The sequence below is a fragment of the Mchenga conophoros genome, linkage group LG23, assembly GCF_057382185.1.
Source record: "Mchenga conophoros isolate Kocher_MC1m ecotype Shallow Benthic linkage group LG23, M_conophoros_male_GT1.1, whole genome shotgun sequence".
In the NCBI taxonomy this organism is placed as follows: domain Eukaryota; kingdom Metazoa; phylum Chordata; class Actinopteri; order Cichliformes; family Cichlidae; genus Mchenga; species Mchenga conophoros.
In genome coordinates this window covers 23864316-23887606 of record NC_140547.1, presented here as the reverse complement: position 1 = coordinate 23887606, position 23291 = coordinate 23864316, and the positions used below count along the sequence as shown (strand labels likewise).

Here is a 23291-nt window from a genome sequence, read left to right as displayed (position 1 = left end):
CATGTTCCCTCTGACAAATAGTTTGATTACAGTCTCACACTGAATGAGAGTTTATCTAATACATTTCAACCAACAGTGTTAGATACACGTCAAAGAAAGTTTCACTGATAGAGGATAACAGTTTAGCATATCCTTAACAAGTCACCTCAGTACTGCTGGTCAGAAGTGAGCTTCACTGACTCATCGACTCATTTTGGACTCCCTTCACAAAGTTTTACAGCCTCCTTCAGAGTAAATGAAGCTGGATGCTTCTCAGTCTGCATTGACAGCTGAGGTAAACAGTGGAGTGACAGGGAAAAATTCCAGGGTGGATTTGAATTTGATCCAAACATTAGTGGAAACACAGATACTGAACTGTTTGTATTTCATCTCTCTTGGCTGACTGAAACATGTTTGTCCTATAGCAGCCACTGTAGTTAGGGTTATGCACTTGAATCTCAATGGGTAAGAAAACTAAATAATTTGACAAATTTACACACTGTAACTAAAATCAGCTGCTATTTCATCGCACACCTCATGTGGGACTTGATGTCCAGTAGCTCCAGAGCTGTGACCCGCGGCTCGCCTGCAACGTTCTGCAGGATTTTGAGCCGTGGCCCGCAGTGTTTGTAAAACTCGGTGCAGATGTTCAACAGGGACTCCCGTGGACGGCGGAACTCCTCCCTGGCAATGCGCTCGTCCAGCTCCTCCCTTGGCATGCCCTGGCCCTCCTCCAGCAGGTGAAGATTGTCCCTGACAATACAAAGATCTCCTCAGTCTTGGTTTTCAAACTCCAAAACTGCACTATAGTCATCTATTCTGAGACAGGTGAGAGTTAAAGTTCTGACCTGGTGTTGACCCCTCCGGACATGGCGTGGTTAGCCGTAGTGCCGCCCTTGTGGCCCTGATCACAGCGAGATATCTGGGGAGCCGTCATGGGCCTGTGGACGATCAGATGACAACAACTAAGAGGAGCTAAAAGCAAATCTAGACTCAGTTGTGTCTGCATTGGTAAGAGACAAACCTTGTGAGGGTTTCAGAGCTGTAGAGCAGGGCCTGCAGAGACGTAGCTAGGGCAGCGATGGCCGCAATCTCATCTCTGGCAGCCGAAGCAGACTCCATCGTAACTGTGTTGCTCTTCAGTTTCTGGAGGTAGCAGGGAACCAAGGCCTCCAGCACCATCAGCATCTGGAGACTGGAGAGGGAAGCATGGATAGTATGAGGACAGAAAGCAACTGACAGAGAAAGACGCCTCGATGTTTTTATTGATACCTCCTGAAGGATTCGGGGGCATATGCAACCACAGTGACGCACAGCTTGATGGCCTCGCTGATAGAAAAGGTCAGGTCCTCATTACCATAACAGAAATCTGTGACATATACAGAGTACAGTCAAACTAGTCCAACAGTAATGTTAGACTAACAGTTGAATTTATGAGGCTTCCTTTACAGACTTATTTGATATAAGAGGTTTAATGAATTTGGGCATCAGTCTGAGTTTCTGGACTTCTTTACCAAGTCTCTACTCTCCGACTAAATCCATATGTTGATACCTACGGCAGCTTTGTCTGGAGCCAGTAAAATTGACAGTTTACCCAGAGAGCGTAGAGGCTTCTCAGCTTTGACCAGCTCCAGAGCATCCAGGGCATCCTGGGTTTCACCTTCTAGAGAGACCAGCAGGTCGAACAGACACTGGGCCGAAACTCCTTTAGAAAGACCGGTACTGGTGCTGGTCTGAGATGGATAAGAAGAGAGAAATGCATCAAAGGAGACGAAGAACTTGCAGTGGTGCTGACCGACTGCAGATTCATTTGAATGAGTCCGAAAGTCTTACTGTGAACTCGAGCAGCGGAGCAACGCTGGCAAACAGCTGCAGGATAAAGGGTTTTCGATGGAGGATGTAAAACTGCCGGCAGCAAAACTCAATGCCCTGCCTCAGAAGAGGGTTGCTCTCGTAGTCTGCATAGACCTGTCACAGCAGAACAGGGAGAGGGGATGGGAAATGTAAATTACTGCGAAACTGGAATTCAGAGCCAACTGCTCTTCCTCCACTCACTGTCTAGGCTCAGTTAAGTGTGCACAGGTAAGCATACCTGCAGCATGGTTGGCAGCATCCACTGGTACCCGCTCAGGGAGAACAGATGGTTAAAGTGAACGGCGGTGTTGATGGCGGTCGCCGTGTACTGCCTCAGCAGGGAGCTGTCCTCGGGGTGCAGCAGAAGGGCCCCGTTGAAGACGTTAAGGAACAGCATCATCTCATCGCCCCACGGGTACTCACTGGGCATGCCCAGAAACATTTCCTCCAACAGTTTGATCCACAACACCTTGTGGAGAGTGTCCAAGCCAAACAGCTCTTTTCCTGGAAGGCGGAGCAAAGCAGGATTCATTATCCTAAAATAAACAGTAGGAGCTATACTCAAGTTTATTAAGCTGTTAGTCTTTTTCTCACCTTGAGGCTCATTAAAGAGGGAGAACTCTGCATCGATGGCGGTGCGGGGGAAGGAGGGCAGGCGAAGCAGGTCCTCCTGCAGCAGGGAGACGTGGGACTGCTTGTGCACAGCTGGCATGTGTTGTGTGAGGGAGATGAGGAAGAGGACTCGACCGACTTCTTCTAGTTTACGGGAAAACACCTGAAAACAAAAATTCAGACTATGATTTTCCTGTTGCAGGACGCTGTTTAGGGGCTGATTTAATTTTCACATTTCCAACCTTACCTGTTTCTGGATGAGCTCCTGTCCTTTCTCAGGCAACATGTGGACCAGGTTGAGCTGAGGAGAGACTGACCTTCGGAACGGGTAGATGTCTCTAACATATGTCTGAAGGATAGAGAGAAAAATAATTACACTAAATATCTCTATGTTTAAAATTAAATTCAATGCCAGAGGTACAGTGGAACAGATGTGACTCAAAAGCACTGGTCTGACCTTTCTAATCTGCACAGAGCAAGACCGACCAACACTAACATACATATGAACTATTATTGATGATTAATGAAAATAGGTCTTGACTTCAGATAATTTAGTGCTTTTAAATAGTTGTTGCTTTTTTCAGTGAACAAAAAACCCCCTCAAAATAAAGTTCCCACCTTTGAATAATGGATGAGGTTCCATCGTTTATCCATGAGGAAGTAGTGTGCCGATCTGGCCTCGGGAATGTTGAAAAATTCCAGACACTCCTGGTTGGAGAAAAAGGAGATGGCTGATTAGTTTACTCACGCTGAATTACAATTTTATGCATTTAGCACACGCTCGCCCAGCATGATTTGAATTTAATTACAGTGATAAGCCTCCTCGGTCTTGCCTCACTGTGTGTGTGATTGACTGAGATGAGAGTTTTTACCTTTAGCAGGGCTTCAAACTGAGTGTCTTCGTGGACTGGTAGCTGGGTTGGGATGTCACATTCATTCTGCCCGTGCACCACCAGCGTTTTGGTTCCTGCAGCAACAAAATGCATGAAAATATTTACATTTTGTGACATATTGTTGATTTCTGTTATTCCATCCATCCATTCACTTCCGCTTATCCTTTTCAGGGTCGCGGGGGGAGCTGGAGCCTATCCCAGCTATCATAGGGCGAGAGGCGGGGTATACCCTGGACAGGTCGCCAGTCTGTCGCAGGGCCAACACACAGGGACAGACAACCATTCGCACTCACATTCACTCGCACATTCACACCTAGTGGCAATTTGGATTATCCAATTAACCTATCCCCACAAGTTGCATGTCTTTGGACGGTGGGAGGAAGCCGGAGTACCCGGAGAGAACCCACGCAAACACGGGGAGAACATGCAAACTCCACACAGAAAGACCCCGGCCTGATGGTGGAATTGAACTCAGGACCTTCTTGCTGTGCGGCAACAGTGCTAACCACCGTGCCACCCCTTTTTTTTTTTTCACCCATTCACACACACATTCACACACTGGTGATGGCAAGCTACATTGTAGCCACAACCACCCTGGGGTGCACTAACAGAGGCGAGGCTGCCAGACACTGGCGCCACCGGGCCCTCTGACCACCACCAGTAGGCAACGGGTGAAGTGTCTTGCCCAAGGACACAACGACCGAGACTGTCCAAGCCAGGGCTCGAACCGGCAACCTTCCGATGACAAGGCGAACTCCCAACTCTTGAGCCACAATCGCCCTCAATCGATTTCTGTTATTGAACATTAAAATTAAAACAACAACAAAAAGAGTGACCATAAGGGTCTTTCTCTGTCAGTATGAGACTTGTTTGAATAAAGCTAGAGACCAGAAACAGAAGTTTGCTTTTTGTCTTAGGAAACAATGCTTTTTATACTTTTACCTTTTATCTTTGTTTTGATTTAGAAATGCTGTTGGTATATAGCTGTGGAAATGCTCAAGTTGACTACCTTATCTCAGTGAATGAACCACTTCAGACTAGAAGTGAGAAAAAAGGAATCTAATGATGGATATCAGGGTTCATAATGTCCCTTTTGTTAAAAAAAACATGGTTGTGATGTGTGTTTAGTAACCTGTTGTCTTGTAAAATGGTTGGGTGTGCTTGGGAAAAGAAAGACACATCCTGATATTACCGGGGTTAAACTACACCTTGCTACATTTGGCTGTTCCCTTATCAGTGGGGGCATCACCACAGCGGGTAACTCTCCATGTTTTGTTTTTGCAGATTTTTTGCCAAATACAACCTCAAAGTGAATTGGTGTCTCCGGCTGGTGCTGAACCTGCAGCCTCTCATTTGCCAAGAACCCACTTCACTATGTGGCCACCCCAGTAAAAATGCAACTTAATATTAAATAACACGGTGCTGATCAGACATTGTGGGTATCTCAGCTGGTCTATCGGTCCTACCTTGGTCTGTTTTGCCAGATCGGTGGACGGTCTAAACAAAGATCAAATACAGAGGTGGCACCTGTGCATCAAACACCCTCTGCACCACAAAGTCATCGTTTATAAAGTGCTCCACAAACTGGAGCGTCAGAGCTAACTGGTGGATTCTGGTGGAGAATGGTTTTACAATACAAGCATTACTTATGTCTGCAGTATTTAGCACTCACCTGGCATCGATGCTGTGACCAGCAGTTTGACCTCACACTGCTCTTTCTTCATGGTCTGCTTCAGGTCTTTAAAGAAGAGCCCCTCCACGTAGCCGACCACCTCCCAGAGGAAGGTCAGCGTGGCCGAGATGGCGTCCATGCCCCATTCACAGGGAGTCCGCACAAAATACATGATCAGGCCCACCTTAAAGGAGGAGAAATGATGATGAGGAGAATAAACAGAACTGATGACAAATATAAAGGTACAGGTGAAGGTAGCTGGTGACCCACCAGGTAGTTAAAAAGGATGTGAGAGGTCTGGGCTGGCAGATCTCCAATGTTGAGCAGGAGCTTCCTAAGCATGTACATCAGCTCGTCCTGGTGCAAAAACCAAACAAATGGACAAACAATAAAAAACTCATTGCGAGTCTTTTTCCCACATCTGTCCGCAGGTGTTTGCCTACCTGTCTGTTGCTAACTGTCAGCTTTTCCAGGAAGTGGCGGAGAACGAGAGCTGGATCTTCAATGAGGCAGTTCCAGAGGATTTGCTGGGCAACAGCACTCACTGAGGAAACATTTTTGCATAAATAACCAAAAAAAAAAAATCACAAAAGTTTTGATGCAAATTCATTTTTTTGTGTAGTGACAGCTACCAGCCACGCCATCCTCTCTAACTTCGCCGTCTTCCATGAGGTGCACTATTGGTAGGACGGCAGCACAGATGCATGCTGGGAAGACAGCTTGAGGCGGCTGTAGCATGTGGTGAGTGGGTGTGTGTTCTGTTGTGTTTTCTTCATCTGGCAAAAAAAAAGAATTTGTAAAGAGCAAGTTTTATATAAAAAGTTTAAATTCATTTGTTTCTGACATTTTTCTACCTTCAGCACTGGCCAGCGAGCGGACAGACCATACAGAGCCCCGGCGGAAAGAGTAGTTCCTGTGGGAGTTGCTGGAGGCGCAGGATGGGCTGACAGACAGACGTCGTGATGCCAGGTTCACCACTTCTTCTGCTGGCGGGATCAATGCCAAACATAACCAGTAGAGGTACAGGGGGAAAAACAACATGCTATCAGGGTAAAGAGCTATGCAGAGTCAAAACACTGTGTGCTAATGTGGCAACCTGCAGGGCTGAAATATGAATCCAGCAAGCAAGTGCCAAAGTCTGCAGTTCCTCTAATGAGCACATGAGGCTGAGTCCAAGTGTGAGTCAACCACTATAAGCACCCATGTTTAACATCTACACTTTACATACTTAAAGCATTAAAAAGCATGTTTACAGTATTGTGCAAAAAATGCTTTTGGGCTCTGAGAATAGTTTTACCCTTCGTAAAAACACAGTTTTGACTTTACGAATCATCTTTACGAATGTAGCTTAGTAACCAAGCGTGCTCATGTTAGCACTCCCCCTTTCATCTACCGTAAATATGGTCACTTCTGGCTTTCAAAACTATTACGGCTGTATAAAAGGTGGAAAACGTGGATGTGGCCATCATTACATTACCCACTGGTTTTGGAGCTTAAATGTTAGTGTGTTATAGCCATATTGTTTTTCTTGGAGTGCTAACTTATCAGCTGCATCCCTAAACTGTATGGGTGCACTATGTCAACTCAGTATTTCACTCATCAAAACTGAAGCACAAACCATCAGGATGGTCTGTAGAAAGCTGAAGTATTACTCAGATAATCCATTAAAAATGCTCTAAAAGGCACTGAAAGCACACAAATCATAAAGAGGTTTAGTCTAATGGCTTGAAGTAGTGGACGAGACCTAGCAGCTGCCATCTACCTATATTGGACACCTGTCAGTTAACCATAGACAGTACAAATCATCAACTCAGCTTCTGGGTCAGAACAATAACACCAGTGCAGAAGTGCCTTAAACCTGCATTCTGTCTGAAGGCCGCCAGTCAGTGATAGCGGTGACGTGGGTTTTGCAGACACATGATCTAGAGGTTGGTCTCCAACCAGAAAATGCTGGGAAAACAATTGCTTAACCTTGAGTCACACAGGCCTACTTACCAGAGAGCAACCCCACTGGCAACCACTGGTTGCTAGGAAAAAATACGCAGTTGCAAACCGAAATACAAAGACTTCCTTGTGATTAATATGGTCGCTAACATATTGCTGCAGAATAACAATCTTTTATAGACTGTGCTTTCTGAGCTGTAGTAAAACTGAAAAGTCCAATGAAACCTGGAATGGAGGCTGTTCGCCTTCAAAGCAAAAGTTGTGCCCTTTAAAACATGTTGGTTGTAGTACTGAGGTACAGCTTTTACTTTGAAGGCAAACTTTATTCATTCGTCATTCGTTGTACTACTGCTCAGCTAGTAGTTAACAAGTACTTGCAGAGAAACATCAAAAACTACAGGCAACTGTGGCAACCAAAGCATTCACAAGGAGGTTTTAGGTGCAGCACCTTCTTTGAATTCGATTTCACATTTCTTTGCATTTCTTGAGTAATGTGCACATGACGTCACATTGCCAACCAGTTTTTAAGATGGAGAAAAGGGATAATCAATCCAAAAGGCTAACACAGTTTTTGCACCAGTCTGCAGAAAGCTTTTTAATGCTGTTAACACAAGAGGGTCGACTCTGTTTTGAAATAACTCTCATTTGGCCACTGGAGGAACTTCTGTGCTCGCTGTTTTCCACCTCTTGAGGTTTTTCTTGTATAAAACACAAGTGCTCATACGCCTGGCGGCCCCACCTTCCTCCTCTTGCTCGGGTGGAGGGCTGCATGTGGGTTCGTAGCAGGCCTCCTGAGCCACAGGGATGGCTGTGATGATGCTGGCCTCGCGGCCCAGACGCCGCTTCTCCTCCTCCTGCTGCAGGTTCTTGAGGATGTGCTCAGCTCGCTGGTGGGAGCGCGACACCGCCCGCGCAGAGAAGGATTTCTAAAAAGGAGGGGGCGAGGATCAAATAGCACAGAGGTAGAGCAGCGGGTGTAGAAATTGTAGGAGGTTCAGAATCGGGGGCAGGGGGCGGGGGGAATGCACAAATTAGCACTTTAAATCTTTCAGGAATGTGTGTGCACAGCTACAATAGGCTTCTGAGGAGCAACTGGACAACACATTAATACAGTAACTCTCCTCCAGCACACCGATCTCATGCTCTAAAATGCCGTCCTGAGCATTATGAAGCACGCTGCAGTGTAGACGTATAGAATAGGAGCAATTTCAATCACGATAAACAATAAATGTGTTCAGACTGGAAGATGGAGAATTTACTGTATCTTGTGCACAGTAATTGCCTCACAGCATTCGCACAAACAAATCTAAAACAGCCATGATATGAAAAACAAACACAGCAAAGTCATTCTCATCCAATGACCATGCATCAACAGCACGACACACACAACATGTCTGTATGCCCGATGCATGCTGTTATTTTCTCCTTAACAATCAAAGCATGTGCCGGAAGACTCTTTTTAAATATGTGGATTGTGTGTGTCCCTGATCAAGATGCAACTATCCAAGATGACCCATGAAACCGCCCCCCAGCTTCTGGTCCGTGATGAAAAACCTAAAAGGTCGCTTCCCCTTCTGTCTTTAATGGTCTGAGGTAACAAGATGCATCAGCAGCACAAACACCCGGACAGAAATACCAACTTACTATGGCATGGACTGACTGAATTAATGTGGGGTACTAAAAACAAAGACAGTCGATTAAATTATAGAACATGTGCTCGCTCATTAAAATCTCATATTTCTATTCATGCTTTATGAAAAAAAAATATTTAAAAAAGACAAGAAATTAAAAGGAGGCACCAAGAAATCTGTGTTCACACATTTTTCTTATATTTGCAGATTTCTTGGTGCAGTTTTCCACATTAAACTTGCAGCAATAACAAATGTAATATTCAAAGCAGTAAGAGTGTGCATATCGTCTTTTGTTTTTTGGTGGATTGTGGAGTTAAGTGGGATTAAAAAAATAGTTAAATTATAAACTGGCCTATTTTTACAGGGTTCACAAGCTTAGGAAAACTCTCTCACTGAACTCCAGTGGTGTTTAAAAAACCTTCTCTGTCACTTTAATTAAAAAGATAAACTCTAAAAGCTGTTTCTGATAGTAATACAAGTAGATTTGTGCCTTTTAGAATAGGGCTCAAACTTACAGACTGGTCTTCGTTGATTGGATCCTGGACGCTGCCAGTGTTCTGGGGCACCCAGGGAGGGTCAAATATGGGGACACAGGGCATGCCCAGTATTGGAGAAGGGAGAGTGAAGTTAATGCTGGGTGGAGGGATCTGAAAGAGAAGTACACCAAATTTAGTAAACACAGCGAATGCCCTTCTGCGCTCTCTCTTTTGGGGACGCTAAAAATGCAAACAATCTATTCCAATTTGTTCATGTAAATGGAGAGTCCTCGTCACATTAAGGTTAAGTATGGGGTTCCACAGGGTTCTGTGCTAGGACCACTTCTGTTTACAGTATACATGCTTCCCTTAGGGAGTATCATCAGAAGGCATAACATACATTTTCATTGCTATGCAGATGACACCAAACTTCCTATCAATGAATCCAGATAACACATCCATAGTTAGCTAAACTACGAGAATGTCTTAAAGACTTTTAATCCTCTGCTTCTAAAGTTAGCTAAAACGGAGGTTACTGTACTCAGCCCTGAAAATATTAGAAATGTGGTATCTAACCAAATGTTTACTCTGGATGGCTTTACCGTGGCTTTACCTTGGAGTTGTTTATATGGATATGTGGATATGTTCTTCAGTGCACATTTTAAATAAACACACATGACTGCTTTCTTATATTTGCACATCATCTTAACATCCTGTCTCACGGTGATGCTGAAAAACTTGGACTACTGTAATTCATTATAAACAGGATGTCCTAAAAACTCCCTGAAAAGTCTTCAGTATATCTAAAACATTGCAGCAACAGTACTGACAGGGACTAGAATGAGAGAGCACATTTCTCTTATATATACTATAATCTCTGTCTTTCTTTCACATCATGTCTTTTATCCTGTCTTTGTCCCCTCACCCCCAACCAGTCACAGAAGACGGTCCTCTCCCTGAGCCTGGCTCGGCTGGAGGTTTTTTCCTCTTTAAAGGGAGATCTTCTTGGACATTGGTTGATTGGGATATTACCTTAAAAATATAAAGGGTCTTGAGGTTTTAGTGATTTGGTGCTTTATAAATAAAACTGAACTCAACTGAACTACCTTAAAGATCTGCTGGGCTCCTTCCTCCATGCGAGGCCACACTTGGTAGCGAAAACGCCACAGAGTGTAAAACTTCAGGATGGAGTTAATGCGCTGGCAGGCCTCAGGGTGCTGGAACTCTGCCATCATCATTTCGGTCACTGCATCAGGGACCTTTACGGCGCACAGGAGAAACAAGGCAGCTGGAAGGGGGCAGATAAAAAGGGCAGGAAAGAAAAAGGTGAAACATGGTTGAGGGCAAAAAGCGTTCGTGAACCTTGAAGGGCACAGCGACCTAAGAGGGGACCACCACAGCTCAGTGATGAGCTCACCAGCAGCGGCTGCCATATGTTCATCCACACTGAGTAGGAGTTCCCAGGCTGCGGGCTGGATGTCTCCGTACATGTCGTCAGTCAAGATAGGAGCTGCTTTGATCAGCAGTGAAAGAGGAGCTGGTGACAAACTCATCACCTATGAGAAAACAAACATTTAAGATGAAAGTGCAAAGATGCAAAATGATCTATAATCTCTTTGCTAAGGTAGTAATAAGACACTTTATCTTTGACTTAACATCACCCACAGTGTATACAAACTGAAAAAGGTGCAAGCAGTCCTTTTCAGAGCTACAACACAATTAGAAAACTTTTATTTCCTTTTTTTGGACCCATTTTTTGCTTTCAGAACTGCATCAGTAGTTCATGCTGGAAGCATTTCTCACAGATTTTGACACATAACATCTGTTAAACCTCTGATAAACTGTTAAAACAACAGTTTAGCCATCATGCTGTTTTTGCCATGTTCTGATCCTACCATCTGAACGTTGCATGAAAAATCAAGACTCACTGGACCTGTCAACATTTTTTCCAGTCTTCTATTGCCCAAATCTTGGTAGCTTTTATGAATTATAGCCTCGGTTTTCCTGTTCTTATTTCACAGGAATGGCACCCGGTGTGGTCTTCTGCTGGTGCTTCTGTATAGCTTGCAGGCAATTTCTGTGCCACTTGTAGTATATTTTACAATTCTGCAAAATGTATTTTGGCAGCAGTTTCCGAAATACTCAGACCAACCACTGTGTCACATTCAAAGTCACTTAAATCACTTTTCACCTCAACTCTGATGCTTTGTTTTAACTTCAGTAGGTTGTCTTCACCACAACTACAGAACTAAATGATTTGAATTGCTGCCATATGATTGGCTGATGTGATATTTGCTTTAGAAAGCAGTTGCTTGAACAGATATTACACCTTTGTAAAATCATTAATAGAAATCTCTAGGCCAGACAGGCAGACGTTCCTCTAATGGCCAGACTCCCATGTTAAATAAACAACTTTGCATGATCAACCACACTTGCAGCCTGATCCAAAAATGATTGTCTGTATGAGTAGCTTCTTTCTGCACAACTGTTTTTTCTTTTTAAAATTCATTAATCTCAATGCTGGTTAAAGCTTAAAGCTGGGGTGCGGTCTCCTTTATTGACAGCACGGGCAGCTCTGATTCCAGTCTGAGAATGTGGTGCACATCAGGTAGGATGTAATAATTATAAAAATAACAAGAAAAACAGAAATTCACCTGATTGCGGATGTACTTGAGCATGCCTGTATCCTTCTTCCCTTCTGTGTTGGAGTCAGTGGGTCTTCTCTTCATGGACGGGGTCCTCAGACAAGACTTGTCTGAACACTGATGGGAAATAGTACTTTAGAAAGTGGCGAAGATTAAAAAAAAACTAACAAAACACACATATTTAGGTTATTCATCCAGAAAAACAGCCTGTCAATTCCACCTCTTTGTTTTTCTTCACACGTCCTCCGATGTTACCAGAGGAGGCGCTGTCCTCCCTCAGGCTGTCCACCGTCTCCCCGTACACGAGCTTGATGGCACGGACCAGACGGGCGCAGGAGCGGCTGTGGTGTTGGTAGCAGCGTGGGTGGCAGAAGTCTATGTGGGTACAGATGAAACTCTGCTGGTTGCACAGCAGGATCATAATCTGTGCCGAGAGAGAGCAGAGAGGAGGTCAGTATGCGGGAAAGTACACACAGCTTTCCTCCCCGCATGTACCGACAGACTTACGTGAAGCCAGGACATGTTGCGGTGGTAGTTGTCCTCCGTTCCTCCTGAGCTCTGACCTTCTGGCTCGATGCTGGGTTCACTGGTGCTGAAGGGACTGCCTGCAATGTTAAACAAGAACAAACAACCCCATACAGGACGCTGATAATTGTCCACTTATTTCACGATGGAGAACAGTTTCTTTTCCCTGTGCAGAATACTTATAGTGTTCTTTTCACTCTCTAACAGGATCTGGCAAAAACAATACTGCAAAAGTAAACTAATGTTAACATACACTGTAAATAAGTCTTTAACTTAACACATTTTTCCCTATATATTTTACAGAATTTTCCTGTTATTTTAAAGTACATGAAATACCAATGATATGAGAAAAAATAGACTGTTAATTGGCAGGTCTGATGTAAAATAACATGAAAAACCTGTAACTGTGTTTTACAGTTTTTATTTTTTACAGTGTACTGTCATTTCCTTTGAATATTACACAATAATAAATGAAATTATGTTCTTTCCAGGAGTTTCAGTTACATCATACCGATGTCAGTAACTGTGTCCCTGCTCTGCGTTTGTGACAGCAGGCCTTCTTCGTTCTCAGACTCAGAGTCCTGCCGAGACAGCTTGGTGCTCTTCAGACTCCCCGCTCTGCGTATCGAAGACAGCGAGCCAACCTTCTTCACACGAAAACTGCGGGCTCCTTTGATCTGAAGCAGGCGCGAGCCTCCGATACGAATCTTCCGCACTGGTGCTGGAGAGCAGGGGAGTGGGGAGAGATTGTCTACAATCAACAATGAGCAGTGAGTAAATACGGAGCGGTAATCAGCTGCATTAACCAATCTGGATGACACCGAGTCTCACCCTGAGCCTCCTGGGTCTTCTTATCATCGCAGGTGGTGTCAGACTTCAGAGTGTGGCTGCTGCTGTTGAGGGAATCGTGCCCGTCTTCGTCGTCGAGGATGCCCGCAAAGCTGATCTTCCTCTCGTAGCGATGGCGGCCGAGCTCTGGGTCCAGACGCAGGCGGCAGCTGTCCAGATCCTGCAGACAAAATAAGTAGAAATCAAATTCTCATCGCTATTCACATCAGATTTACCTTTTTGGATTTTGATTTCACTACTGACCACAAGCGGTTCGGTGCGCGGTCGTGGTAAGCAGGGGAAGGTCTCTCGCAGGAAAGTGGTGATCTCCAACAACAGCTGGCAAGCGGCCATCTTCAGTGCGAAGGGGCAGCCACATTTTGTAGGATTGACCGTGTCTTTGGAGTCAGAACAGATAAGATAAAATATCTAAATGTGGCTAGAACATCTTTTTTGTTCTGACAACCTAAAAGTTGTAGAAACTAAATTTTAATTTAAGATTTTTTTTTTCAAAGTACACACAATAAAACGCACAATACTGTGATCTTATTACTTTCATGCAGCATGTTTTTAAGTGTGACATCAACAGCTTGGCAAGTGCAGACTTTTTATTTTCCAATTTGAGTGGACGTTCATGCGAAATCATCTTCTTCTGATTAATTCAACACCACACAAATGCACAATAAGGTGTACCTGATGATCTAAAGCTGCAAATGGACCATTATGAGGTAAATATTTTTAATGATGATACAAGTTATCATTAAAAAAACCTAATTTATTTAACATCCTATTGTCCAATCCCTTACATAGGGAAACGGATGAAAATGTAGAATTCAAGTCATGAGAAAACAAATGAATGAGAGTAATGGTTTGAGTTTTTATGTGCTTCTTATTTGGAGGACTGCATTGGTTTGCAGGCCTCAGCAATGTGATTTCTGCCATGCAGTAGCTGACACCACTCAGACAAGCTAAAACAGCAGCAAGGCCTTTTTGGGTCACCACGTCTCATGAGACGCTACATCTGTGTTATATCTGCACAGTACGATAGAGACGATCTGGCCGAGTGGAAACCTGTAAATAGAAGAAAAACAAGTAACAGACACTGTTTTGACTCACTGTCATCTAAATAGTCTTCTTCCTCGTCTTCTTTCCTCATCCTGCGTTTGGTCTCTTCATCGTAAATATAACCCAGGATGTTGGCGGGGCTCTCACTGTCCGAGTGGCAGAGTTCGCTGAGCCTCGTGCCAATCGCCTGAGCAGATTTAACACGTTTACAGTTAATGAAGCCTTTTTATAAACTGTAACCATAAACAATCTTCGACACATTTAACTCACGTCTCCCCACTGGCAGAAATGCTTGGCAGCGTTCCACTGGAGCTTCTGGTTTCTTTTATTGCCCACAATAGGCGATCGGCCCCTGGACAGCCCTCTCTTGGTGATGTTTACGTGGTGGCCCTTCATCCATTCGGGCCAGTTGCCACGATTACACCGGTGGACAAATCTGGCACATTCCAAGAAAAGGGAGGCCCTGGCCACAACTGGGGCTTCCTAGAAGAACAGAGAAATAAATAGCTGATAGCCTTTGAAAGCTAACAGTGACATCTTTACTCTTTCATTATTTTCTCCAAAGTGAAACGCACGAGGTCCAGAGCAGCGGCGAGGATGGAGGCATCTGGTATGGTTCCTGGCTCGCAGCAGTTCAGGAGAAACTGGAAGCGTTTCATACCCTGTCGGATGGCGCCCAGATTCACTACATTCTTGTTCTTCATGGCCTCCTGGCTGGCTGCGAGACGCTCCTGGAAACCGTGAGGTCCTGAAGGACACCGTGAGGACCACAAGGGAAGAGGTATAACAAAAGCCGTTTGAAGAAGAGTTCTCGTTATAGACTCGCTTGTTTGCACAATAAAGGTTAGACATAGAAATTGCATGAAGCAACATCACCATCCAGGACATTTAACAAATAGCACTGAGCTGACAGATGAAGCTGAGTGAGAGATGACACACAGCCATCGGCAGGGGTTACACCTGAATTTTCAATCGTATAAGAATAGTCACAAAAAACAAGATGAATTTAAGGGCCAAAGATATTTTCAGGCACTTTTCTCCGGCATCTTTCTAAAAGGACCTACAAATCTCATTGAAATGTCAGGCGTAACCACAGCCGCACAGAGGAAAGCTGTATGTGGCCCATTGTGTTTAATCACTAACACTCCAGCACTGGAAATACCACCAGACATCACCACAGAAGAGACGGAGAGAGCACTGACAGCGTCATGCTTGACGTAGCACAGAGACACGCTCCACAGCAGAAAGATGGTTTCATAGACATGAGTTGTTGTGAGACACCGCCCGTCCTCTTTTTTCACCTTTGGGTGAAAACGCAGAGGAGAGGAACCAATGCTGGACAGAACAGGACGTGCACAGTTGGAGAGAAGGGAATGTAGACCTATCGGGATAAATGAAATGCTTTAAATTTCTTATTATTATAGAGCTAAAACTGTCTTTGGAAGTAAGAAGTTTGGTTTCAGCACATATAAATGTCTGGCTTTAGGGTTTTTGTGGCAAATCACAGGCACAACTTTTCACAGCTTTTGCTCAGACATTGTTTAGAAATCTACAGAAATACTCAATGTCATGAGTAGACATATATCCAAATGAATGTAATTATAATATTTATTTTAAGCTAGTTGCTAGCTATATTGTATTTTATTTTACTGAGATACCATTTTTTACAATGTGTTAGAGTATTGTGAAAAAAGTCTTGAGTCATCCCTCGTTTCTTTATGTCTTGCTAGGAAAATGGGAAATAAATGAAGTGATTTATTGGAACTTTTAAAGGAAGGACATTCAGAGCTCTTCTCTGGATGTTGGTCGGTCCGGGTTCTGGACCATGATCCAAGACGTTTCACTGTGTGTTTTTCTATTCAGGTATTAGTGTTGCTGCATTGGTAGCGTGCTTGGAATCATTGTCATGCTTAAAAATTGTCTTTTGTCAGGTTTTTAATGAATTTTTTCTTAGTTTTTAGTTATATATTTATCTGCTGTAGATTTTTCATCCATTTGTCCAGTTTCCTCAATTTTTTTAAGGACACACTGCACACCATGCTGAGATATGTAATGTTTTCAGCTAATAGCTCTTTGGGAATCACCTTGTTGGTACAAAAATACTATTTTAAGCCTGTCAAACTTTGCTCTGGCATTTTCAAAGATTCAACTTGTTTCCGTTTGTACATGGGACAAATTACATATTTTGGGACAGGCTGTTAGTAACAAAGTGACTAAAGATACAATTTAAAATTGGTTCTTTGCTAAATTGTCTATTATATGTAGACACAACACTGGTTTATCCCTTGAGCTAGGTTTCGTTTTTATACTTGAATGATTCATCACATCTGTGTGGTCAGTGTTAAGTGTCTTAACAAACAAAAACATTCCTGTGAAAATGATCAGGTATAAGGACTGGACTGAACATGAGCGAAAAGCAGCCAATGTCCAAAGAAACAATTTGAAAAACCTTCAGAGACCCTGGAGACCTATTGCTTTAATAGTCTGGCTACTTGGAAGCAAAATATAAAAGAAATAAAGGATGACTCAAGACGTTTGCATAAAGCTACATATTAGTTGTGTTTAAGGTAATTTTTCCATGCTGTAAAGGAACAAAGAAATCTCTTAGCTGTTGGATAGTCTGATGTTTTTTGTTTATAGCAATTACAAAAATGACTTTCAAAGGGCTGTTCAAGCAATCAAAAAGTGTTAATTCACTAGCATGAAAAAGTAGAGGCAGCAAAGGCATCCTGAACTGTAGTCAGTAGTATAGGGGGAAATGAGGCCAGTGATTCATATCATGTAACTCTAGAGAACTTTTGGCTGATCTTTTTGGCATATGCCTTTGACTCATCAACAGTACAAAAGAGAGACACAAGTACCTTCAGGGTGTGAAAAGCAGAGCCGGTGTGAAAACTCTATAAGCCTGCATTCTTTTAAGGGGGCGATCCTTACAGCTACAGAAAGATTAAGTGTCCTATAGAAGCAGCTGTCTGCCTCTGACCTCGGTAAACGTCGCCAAGTTTATCAGTGAGAAAATAAAACATCGAGTCCATTTCCCCTTCCCCTGTTGTTTTATATTAGCTTTAGTTTTGGGGAGGTTTTTTGGCAGGCCTTCCAGAAAATGATCACTTTGAATTGACACTGATGGGTTGAAAATTCACCCATCTGGATTAAAAGAGCGTAGCAGGCAGCTATCTGGCGAGGCTGACATGGAGAATGGTGGACGGCAGCACTGTCAAAAGACCACGACTTGCGAGGCCAAACAAAACACGACACCACCAGCGACAAACAGAGGCGAGGACAGAAGAAGAGAGGAACAGACAAAGAACGATGGGGGCATGGGGTGGGCGAGGGGGGCACCCCAGGGTGGGGGGGGTCTACCATCTTTCTCTTCTGTGTGGTGAAGCTTGGATGGATTCCTCCTGCCAGACCTCCATTTACCGAGCCGCTTGAAGAAATTCTCCTCCTCGTCCCTGCCGTACTCCGGCCCTACAGCGCCACCTTCAGATAGCTTCACTGCACTAGTGAACTTCACCTAAACACACATAAACACATCCGCGCATATCAGCTGGCAACGTAGACCAAATCAAACCTCTGTTTGCTCAAAAGGACGGCTGATTAGAAAAGCTGCGACACACTATGGTGGCTTTCAGTGGCGGCGAGCTGACCTTTGAACTCTGACGTATGAAGGAGAGTCGATCCACCGAGCTGATATCCAGCAAGTCCTCGACGCCGTCAGTCAGTCCAGAGAGAGAGGAGCGCTTCAACCAGTTCCCTGAAAACACACAAATAAAAAAACACTGACATGAACATCATCATGTATGGTAATAAAGAGGTAAATCTATAAATCGGGTAACTACACTGGGATTATGTATGCATGCACACCAATGGGTAGAACAGGGAATGATGCAAGGGCATTCACTCAATGTTACTGCACAGACACACACATTCAGGGTGTATAAAGATTCACAGAGATTCACAAAGATTCACAGAGTCATTCAAAGAAGTTACAGAAGAAGGACACTGAAACTAAACTGACCTTCCTGCTTGCTTTTAGCTGTGTTTGCAAATGCACTTTTATGATATGTTCAAAGAAGGAGGTGCCATGTGAATATGGTATATAGACAATTTTCATAATAAATAGAAGGGAAGTATAATTACTACGCTACCCATAACTAAATGAAAACCTACAAACACTTATAAATAGCCAATACTGCACTAGGGAGGAAATTTGCAAATAAAAGCTTAAAACTAAACCAATTTTCTCTGCTAAGCTAAAGTTAGGGTCTGGTTGTGTTTTATATTTTTATTTAATCAGCCAATCACATTTCAGCAATTTAGTGGATTTACCATTTATGTAACTTCAAATGTGGCATGGTTGTTGGTGTCAGATGGGCTCTTCTGAGGTTTTCAGAAACAGCCAATCTGCTGGGATTTACAGAGAATGGTCTGGAATGGTCTCAGCAGTGCATTGGGTGAAATCGTCTTATTGATTCAGAGGTCAGAGGTGAATGTGACCAGACTGCTTCTAGCTGATAGGAAGGCAACAGCAACTTAACTGAAAAAACTTGTTACAACTACTGTATGCAGATGAGCATCTCAACTGTAGCAGAAGACCACACCTGGTGCCACTCCTGCCAGCTGAGAACAGGAAACTGAAGCTACCATTTACTGGCTCAACAAAATTGGACAATAGAAAATTGGAAAAATGATTCTTGGTCTGGTGAGTCACAATTTCTGCTGCAACATTTGGACAGCTGGGTCAGAATTTGGTGTAAACAGCATGAAATAATGCCTTGTATGAATGGTTCAGACTGATGACAGTGGTGTAAGCATCTGGGGGGAATTTTATTTGCACACCTTGGCCTCCTTTGTACCAACTGAGCAACATTTAAACACCAAAGTGTTAGGGTTAGTGTTGAACACAGTGTACCCATCTTCTGATGGCATCTTCTAGCAGGATAACACACCATGTCCGAAAGCTCAAATTATCTCAAACATCTCAAACTATAATGATGCGTTGATTTAACCTTTTTTTCATGCTCACATATTGTTATATAAGAATGAATTTCAAATATTACAGACCTCAAACAGTATGAAAAAAATTGTTATGCTCTGTCCTATCTCTGGTAGGTGTAGCTTGAGTTGTGTTGGTATATTGTTTTGGTTAATTTAAGCTAGAAACAGCCTGCTTGATCTTAAGTAGGGGAGACCAGTGAACATCTCATTTCTACCTGTGTAAATAAGTTTAATTGCACATTTAATATATATACATATTTTTATATATTTATATCTTAAGATAAGAAAAAGAAGTGCAATTTCAATGTCTCAGTTTTTCTACGTGATAAACAAATACTGTTGTAGTAAATCAAAGAAAATTGACAGCATGACTTTGTGGGTTTAAATTGTAAGAAATAAAGTGTGTGTTAGGATGCCTGGGTCGTTGACCCAGGGTTTTTGAGTTTATTATATTATTTATACTTTCTAGTCTTTGGTTTCTTTGAGTTCTGTCTTATGGTTTATGTCTCTGTCTTCTTTAGTTGCTCTGTCTCCCCTATCACCTGTATCCCCTTGTCTAGTTCGCGTCTCTGTGTATCCTTAGTTCCTATATCCCCGTGTTCAGTCAGTGTTTGTGTGTGCCCTGGTCCCACGTCTCTGTTCCCTCTGTGGTGCCTGCATGTGAGTCTGTGTTATGTGTTTCCTGTTTTACTTTGAAGGTCTCTGTCTTATCTCAGTGTGTTCAGTTTACGCTTCCTTTTGTCTCGTCAGTTCTGATTTGCCCCAGCTGTGTTTCCCTCCTGTTATTCATTCCCTGATTGCTCCCTCTTTGTATTTAAGCCCTGTGTTTCTCTGTGTCCGTGTCGCGATCTACCGTTTATTTTGCTGTGTGTTTTGTCAATCCGCCGGTTTAAGTTTATTTAGATTTTTTCCAGTTATGTTATGTTTGAGTTCAGCATTAAAGCTATTTCAATTTACGTTTGTCTCTGGAGTCTGCACCTTGGGTCCTATCCCTGTCCGCACACAGCCCACACCTAACAGTGTGAAATTACAGCTCATTGTTCAGACTGTGCTGTAATTAAACAGAATTTCTTTTTTGTTTCATTGTTAAAAATATAAAAATAAAAAAAGAGATTTCTAAAGCAAATAGTAAAAAAAAAAACAGGAACTTTCCATCATTTATTTTTTTAATCTACAAGTTAGTTACTTTGGTATAGCATGAATGAAGTTATTATCAGTAAAAATAAAGCTGTAAAACTTATGACAATACAGTTAAAAGTCCAAAATCTACGCCATCCCTCACGTTTTCCAAAGCCGTCCAATGAGGCTGGATTAAAGTGTTTGCTGAGCTGATTCTGGCCCCTGGGCCTTATGTTGCAAAAATACAAACTTAGTCTATCATCACCCTACACATGATCCCTAGGTTTTAATTTTCTTCATTTAAGGGTGAAGCTTATTTGCTTCCCTAGAGCAACGCGTGCTAAATAAGCATGTACTCTCTTCATTTAAATCAGTTTTTTTTCCACAGGTCTGCAAACATGCTAGGGGGTTGGGATGATCAACACAACACAGACATGGTACGGATACAGTATGAAGATGGTTCCACATCGACATACGTAGGACAGAGAGAGTGAGCGGTAGGCGAACAGTCCTGCGGCATGCTATGGCACAAAAAGGAGCACAAAACAGACCAAAGAGATGAAGTGACTTGGCCTCGGGGCAGGCAGTGCCACAATGTTGAACACATAAAACACATTATGTTAGAGGGGATTTCAAAGTAAGAGCAAATGCAATGAGATATGGTTGTTGAAATGTATACCGCTGCTCAATAAAAGGATGATTTGTAAGTCTCCATAAGCACACATAGCCTTAGGCTGCCTAATCTTTTAGAGAAATCCTATTTTCGAGCTAGTGCATATTTTCTAGTGCATTCTCGTCACTTACTAGGAGGCAAAAGCTCACTGTAGTTTTAAGACTTTTATTTTGAACCTACCCAGGGACTTCCTTGGGTAAGAAGAGGCTGCTCTTACCGATAGGCAGCTTCAACTTCTTGCGAAGCGAAATGCGACGGGATCTGGATCGTGAGCGGCGGTCGGTGGTGGTGCCAGAGTGTGCGGTGGTGCACTCTGAGGTGTCTTGTTCCGACTGGCTGCTGGTGTCACTGGCGGCGCTCTGCGACTTGAACATCTTCCTCCAAAAATCCTTCCTGCCCAGCAGAGCACCCGGGATCTGTTCTTCACTAGAAGCAGAGAGAGGAGGAGAGGAAAGGTAAGCACAAGGATAAAACATTTCCCACAAAACACTTTTTACTTCTTTTTTATTTTACAGGATGTTTTGGTATAAACTGAATGTTTATCAGAGGGTTAAGAAGGAGCAACAGGAAGAGCTTTTTCTACTTTGAGCAGAGAAATGGCAGCTGAGCTCGACGGAGATGGTGCTTTATGGAGAGGTGAGGCGGACACTCACTGTTCGGGTGTCTGGGGGGGTCTACTGGAGATGTAGCTGCGACACTCGTCTGCAGTACTGGACACCTGACCCTTCTCCCCGGACACACCCGCCTCTGACCTGCGCGCACACACACACCCCAACACACAGACATAGCGCTCAGGCCACCTGATTCAAGGCTCCATTCTGACCTGTAATTTAGGCATCGCACTACTTTAATCTCCACTGAACTGATGTCTTTTACATATTTTATTTCATATGAACTGTTAAAAAATTAAAGGAACACATTTTATTCAGAGTATAGCATCCAGTCGGTCAAACTTGTAGGATCTGGTCAATTTAGTAGCACGGTGTCACTACTCATTTAGTGTCAAACTAAATGACCAGACCTGGAACCTATACATGTTGCACAGGTAGTCCAAATCCGTCAGGGGACCACATCAATATGTGCCATTGGCTGAAGGTTTGCTGTGTATCCAGCAGAGTTTAAGAGCATGGAGGAGATTCCAGCAGACAGGCAGTTACTCTAGGAGAGCTGAACAGGGCCATAGAAGGCCCTTAACTCAGTAACTGCTCCTGCCATAGCCCTTCAAAATGATCACCAGCAGGCCACTGATGTGAATGTTTCTGACCAAACAATCAGAAAAGACTTCATGAGGGTGGCCTGAAGGCCTAACATCCTCTACTGGCCCTATACTCATTGCCTGGCACAGTGGAGCCCGATTGGCATTTGCCATAGAATACTAGAATTGGCAGGTCCACCACTGTTGCCCTGTGATTTTCACAGATGAGATGATTGAACTCATGTGACAGATGTGAAAGGGTTGTTATGCTGCCTGTAACATCGTTCAGCATAACCAGTTTGTTTCTGGGTCAGTGATGGTCTGGGGAGGCATACCCATACACTAGGCCAGGGGTGTCAAACTCCAGGCCTCGAGGGCCGGTGTCTTGCAGGTTTTAGATATCACCCTTGGTCAACTAGTCAAATGATTAGTTCATTACCAGGCCTGTGGAGAACTTCAAGACATGTTGAGGAGGTAATTTAGCTATTTAAATCAGCTGTGTTGGATCAAAGACACATCTAAAACCTGCAGGACACCGGCCCTCGAGGCCTGGAGTTCGACACCCCTGCTCTAGGCAGTGACACCCTGACTGCCATTAGGTGTCAGGATGAAGTAAATGGACCAACTGTCAGATCCTACGGTGGTGCAGTAGGTTCTGAGTCCCTCCTAGTGCTCAACAATACCCGGCCTCATGTGGGAAGAGTATAAAGGCAGTTCCTGGAGAATGAAAGAATTGATACCATTTGTGTTTAGGCTATAAGGTTTCGGTAAAACAGATTAGCTTGCTGTATAATTTCTAGGTTTAATTTTCATTTACATCAAATGATGTAGCCTCCTTAAGTTTCTAACACATTACCCAACCAGTCCACATCAATATAAACATCCAGAATAATTTTTCCCTATTTAGATCTGATGAGTTTTCAAGGTGTTCCTTTAATTTTTTTAGCAGTGTATTTTACTTAAACTTCTTCCAACCAGTGCCTTCTAACCGTACCTTATATATAAAAGACAGACAAGCCTCAAAAATGCATTCTTTCTAATGGCCAGCAGGGGATCAAAAAGAAGTCAGATTGGACACAAGTCTATGAGAAAATAACCCTCCTTCTCTCTTGATCCAAGACCTCAGTAACTACCTTTCTGATGAGTTTATGATGAGGTCTCATTTACTAGCTTGAAGTT

At 43.3% G+C, this 23291-nt stretch overlaps 1 protein-coding gene across 20 annotated transcripts in view; it reads right to left on the bottom strand.

Moving 5' to 3' along the window:
- Positions 1–23291, bottom strand: part of unc80 (unc-80 homolog (C. elegans)) — a 70029-nt gene that overhangs the window by 14734 nt on the left and 32004 nt on the right. For 8 of the 20 annotated variants that reach the window (XM_085266475.1, XM_085266466.1, XM_085266468.1 and 5 more), the window contains 34 exons: positions 21571–21669; positions 21135–21343; positions 17775–17881; positions 17488–17641; positions 14700–14872; positions 14395–14607; positions 14176–14311; positions 13324–13457; positions 13063–13240; positions 12743–12982; positions 12214–12311; positions 11927–12130; positions 11716–11823; positions 10479–10617; positions 10168–10349; positions 9101–9232; positions 8599–8631; positions 7694–7880; positions 5865–5996; positions 5643–5786; positions 5454–5554; positions 5281–5367; positions 5011–5194; positions 3318–3412; positions 3064–3153; positions 2693–2794; positions 2428–2608; positions 2072–2337; positions 1813–1947; positions 1574–1712; positions 1252–1348; positions 1004–1174; positions 828–920; positions 514–732 (listed from right to left, as the gene is read on the bottom strand). In XM_085266475.1, the coding sequence (XP_085122601.1) occupies positions 514–732; positions 828–920; positions 1004–1174; positions 1252–1348; positions 1574–1712; positions 1813–1947; positions 2072–2337; positions 2428–2608; positions 2693–2794; positions 3064–3153; positions 3318–3412; positions 5011–5194; positions 5281–5367; positions 5454–5554; positions 5643–5786; positions 5865–5996; positions 7694–7880; positions 8599–8631; positions 9101–9232; positions 10168–10349; positions 10479–10617; positions 11716–11823; positions 11927–12130; positions 12214–12311; positions 12743–12982; positions 13063–13240; positions 13324–13457; positions 14176–14311; positions 14395–14607; positions 14700–14872; positions 17488–17641; positions 17775–17881; positions 21135–21343; positions 21571–21669 (4962 nt within the window). The remainder of the gene's footprint in view (positions 1–513; positions 733–827; positions 921–1003; positions 1175–1251; positions 1349–1573; positions 1713–1812; positions 1948–2071; positions 2338–2427; positions 2609–2692; positions 2795–3063; positions 3154–3317; positions 3413–5010; positions 5195–5280; positions 5368–5453; positions 5555–5642; positions 5787–5864; positions 5997–7693; positions 7881–8598; positions 8632–9100; positions 9233–10167; positions 10350–10478; positions 10618–11715; positions 11824–11926; positions 12131–12213; positions 12312–12742; positions 12983–13062; positions 13241–13323; positions 13458–14175; positions 14312–14394; positions 14608–14699; positions 14873–17487; positions 17642–17774; positions 17882–21134; positions 21344–21570; positions 21670–23291) is intronic. The other 12 variants (XM_085266471.1, XM_085266479.1, XM_085266470.1 and 9 more) reach the window with 11 other exon arrangements.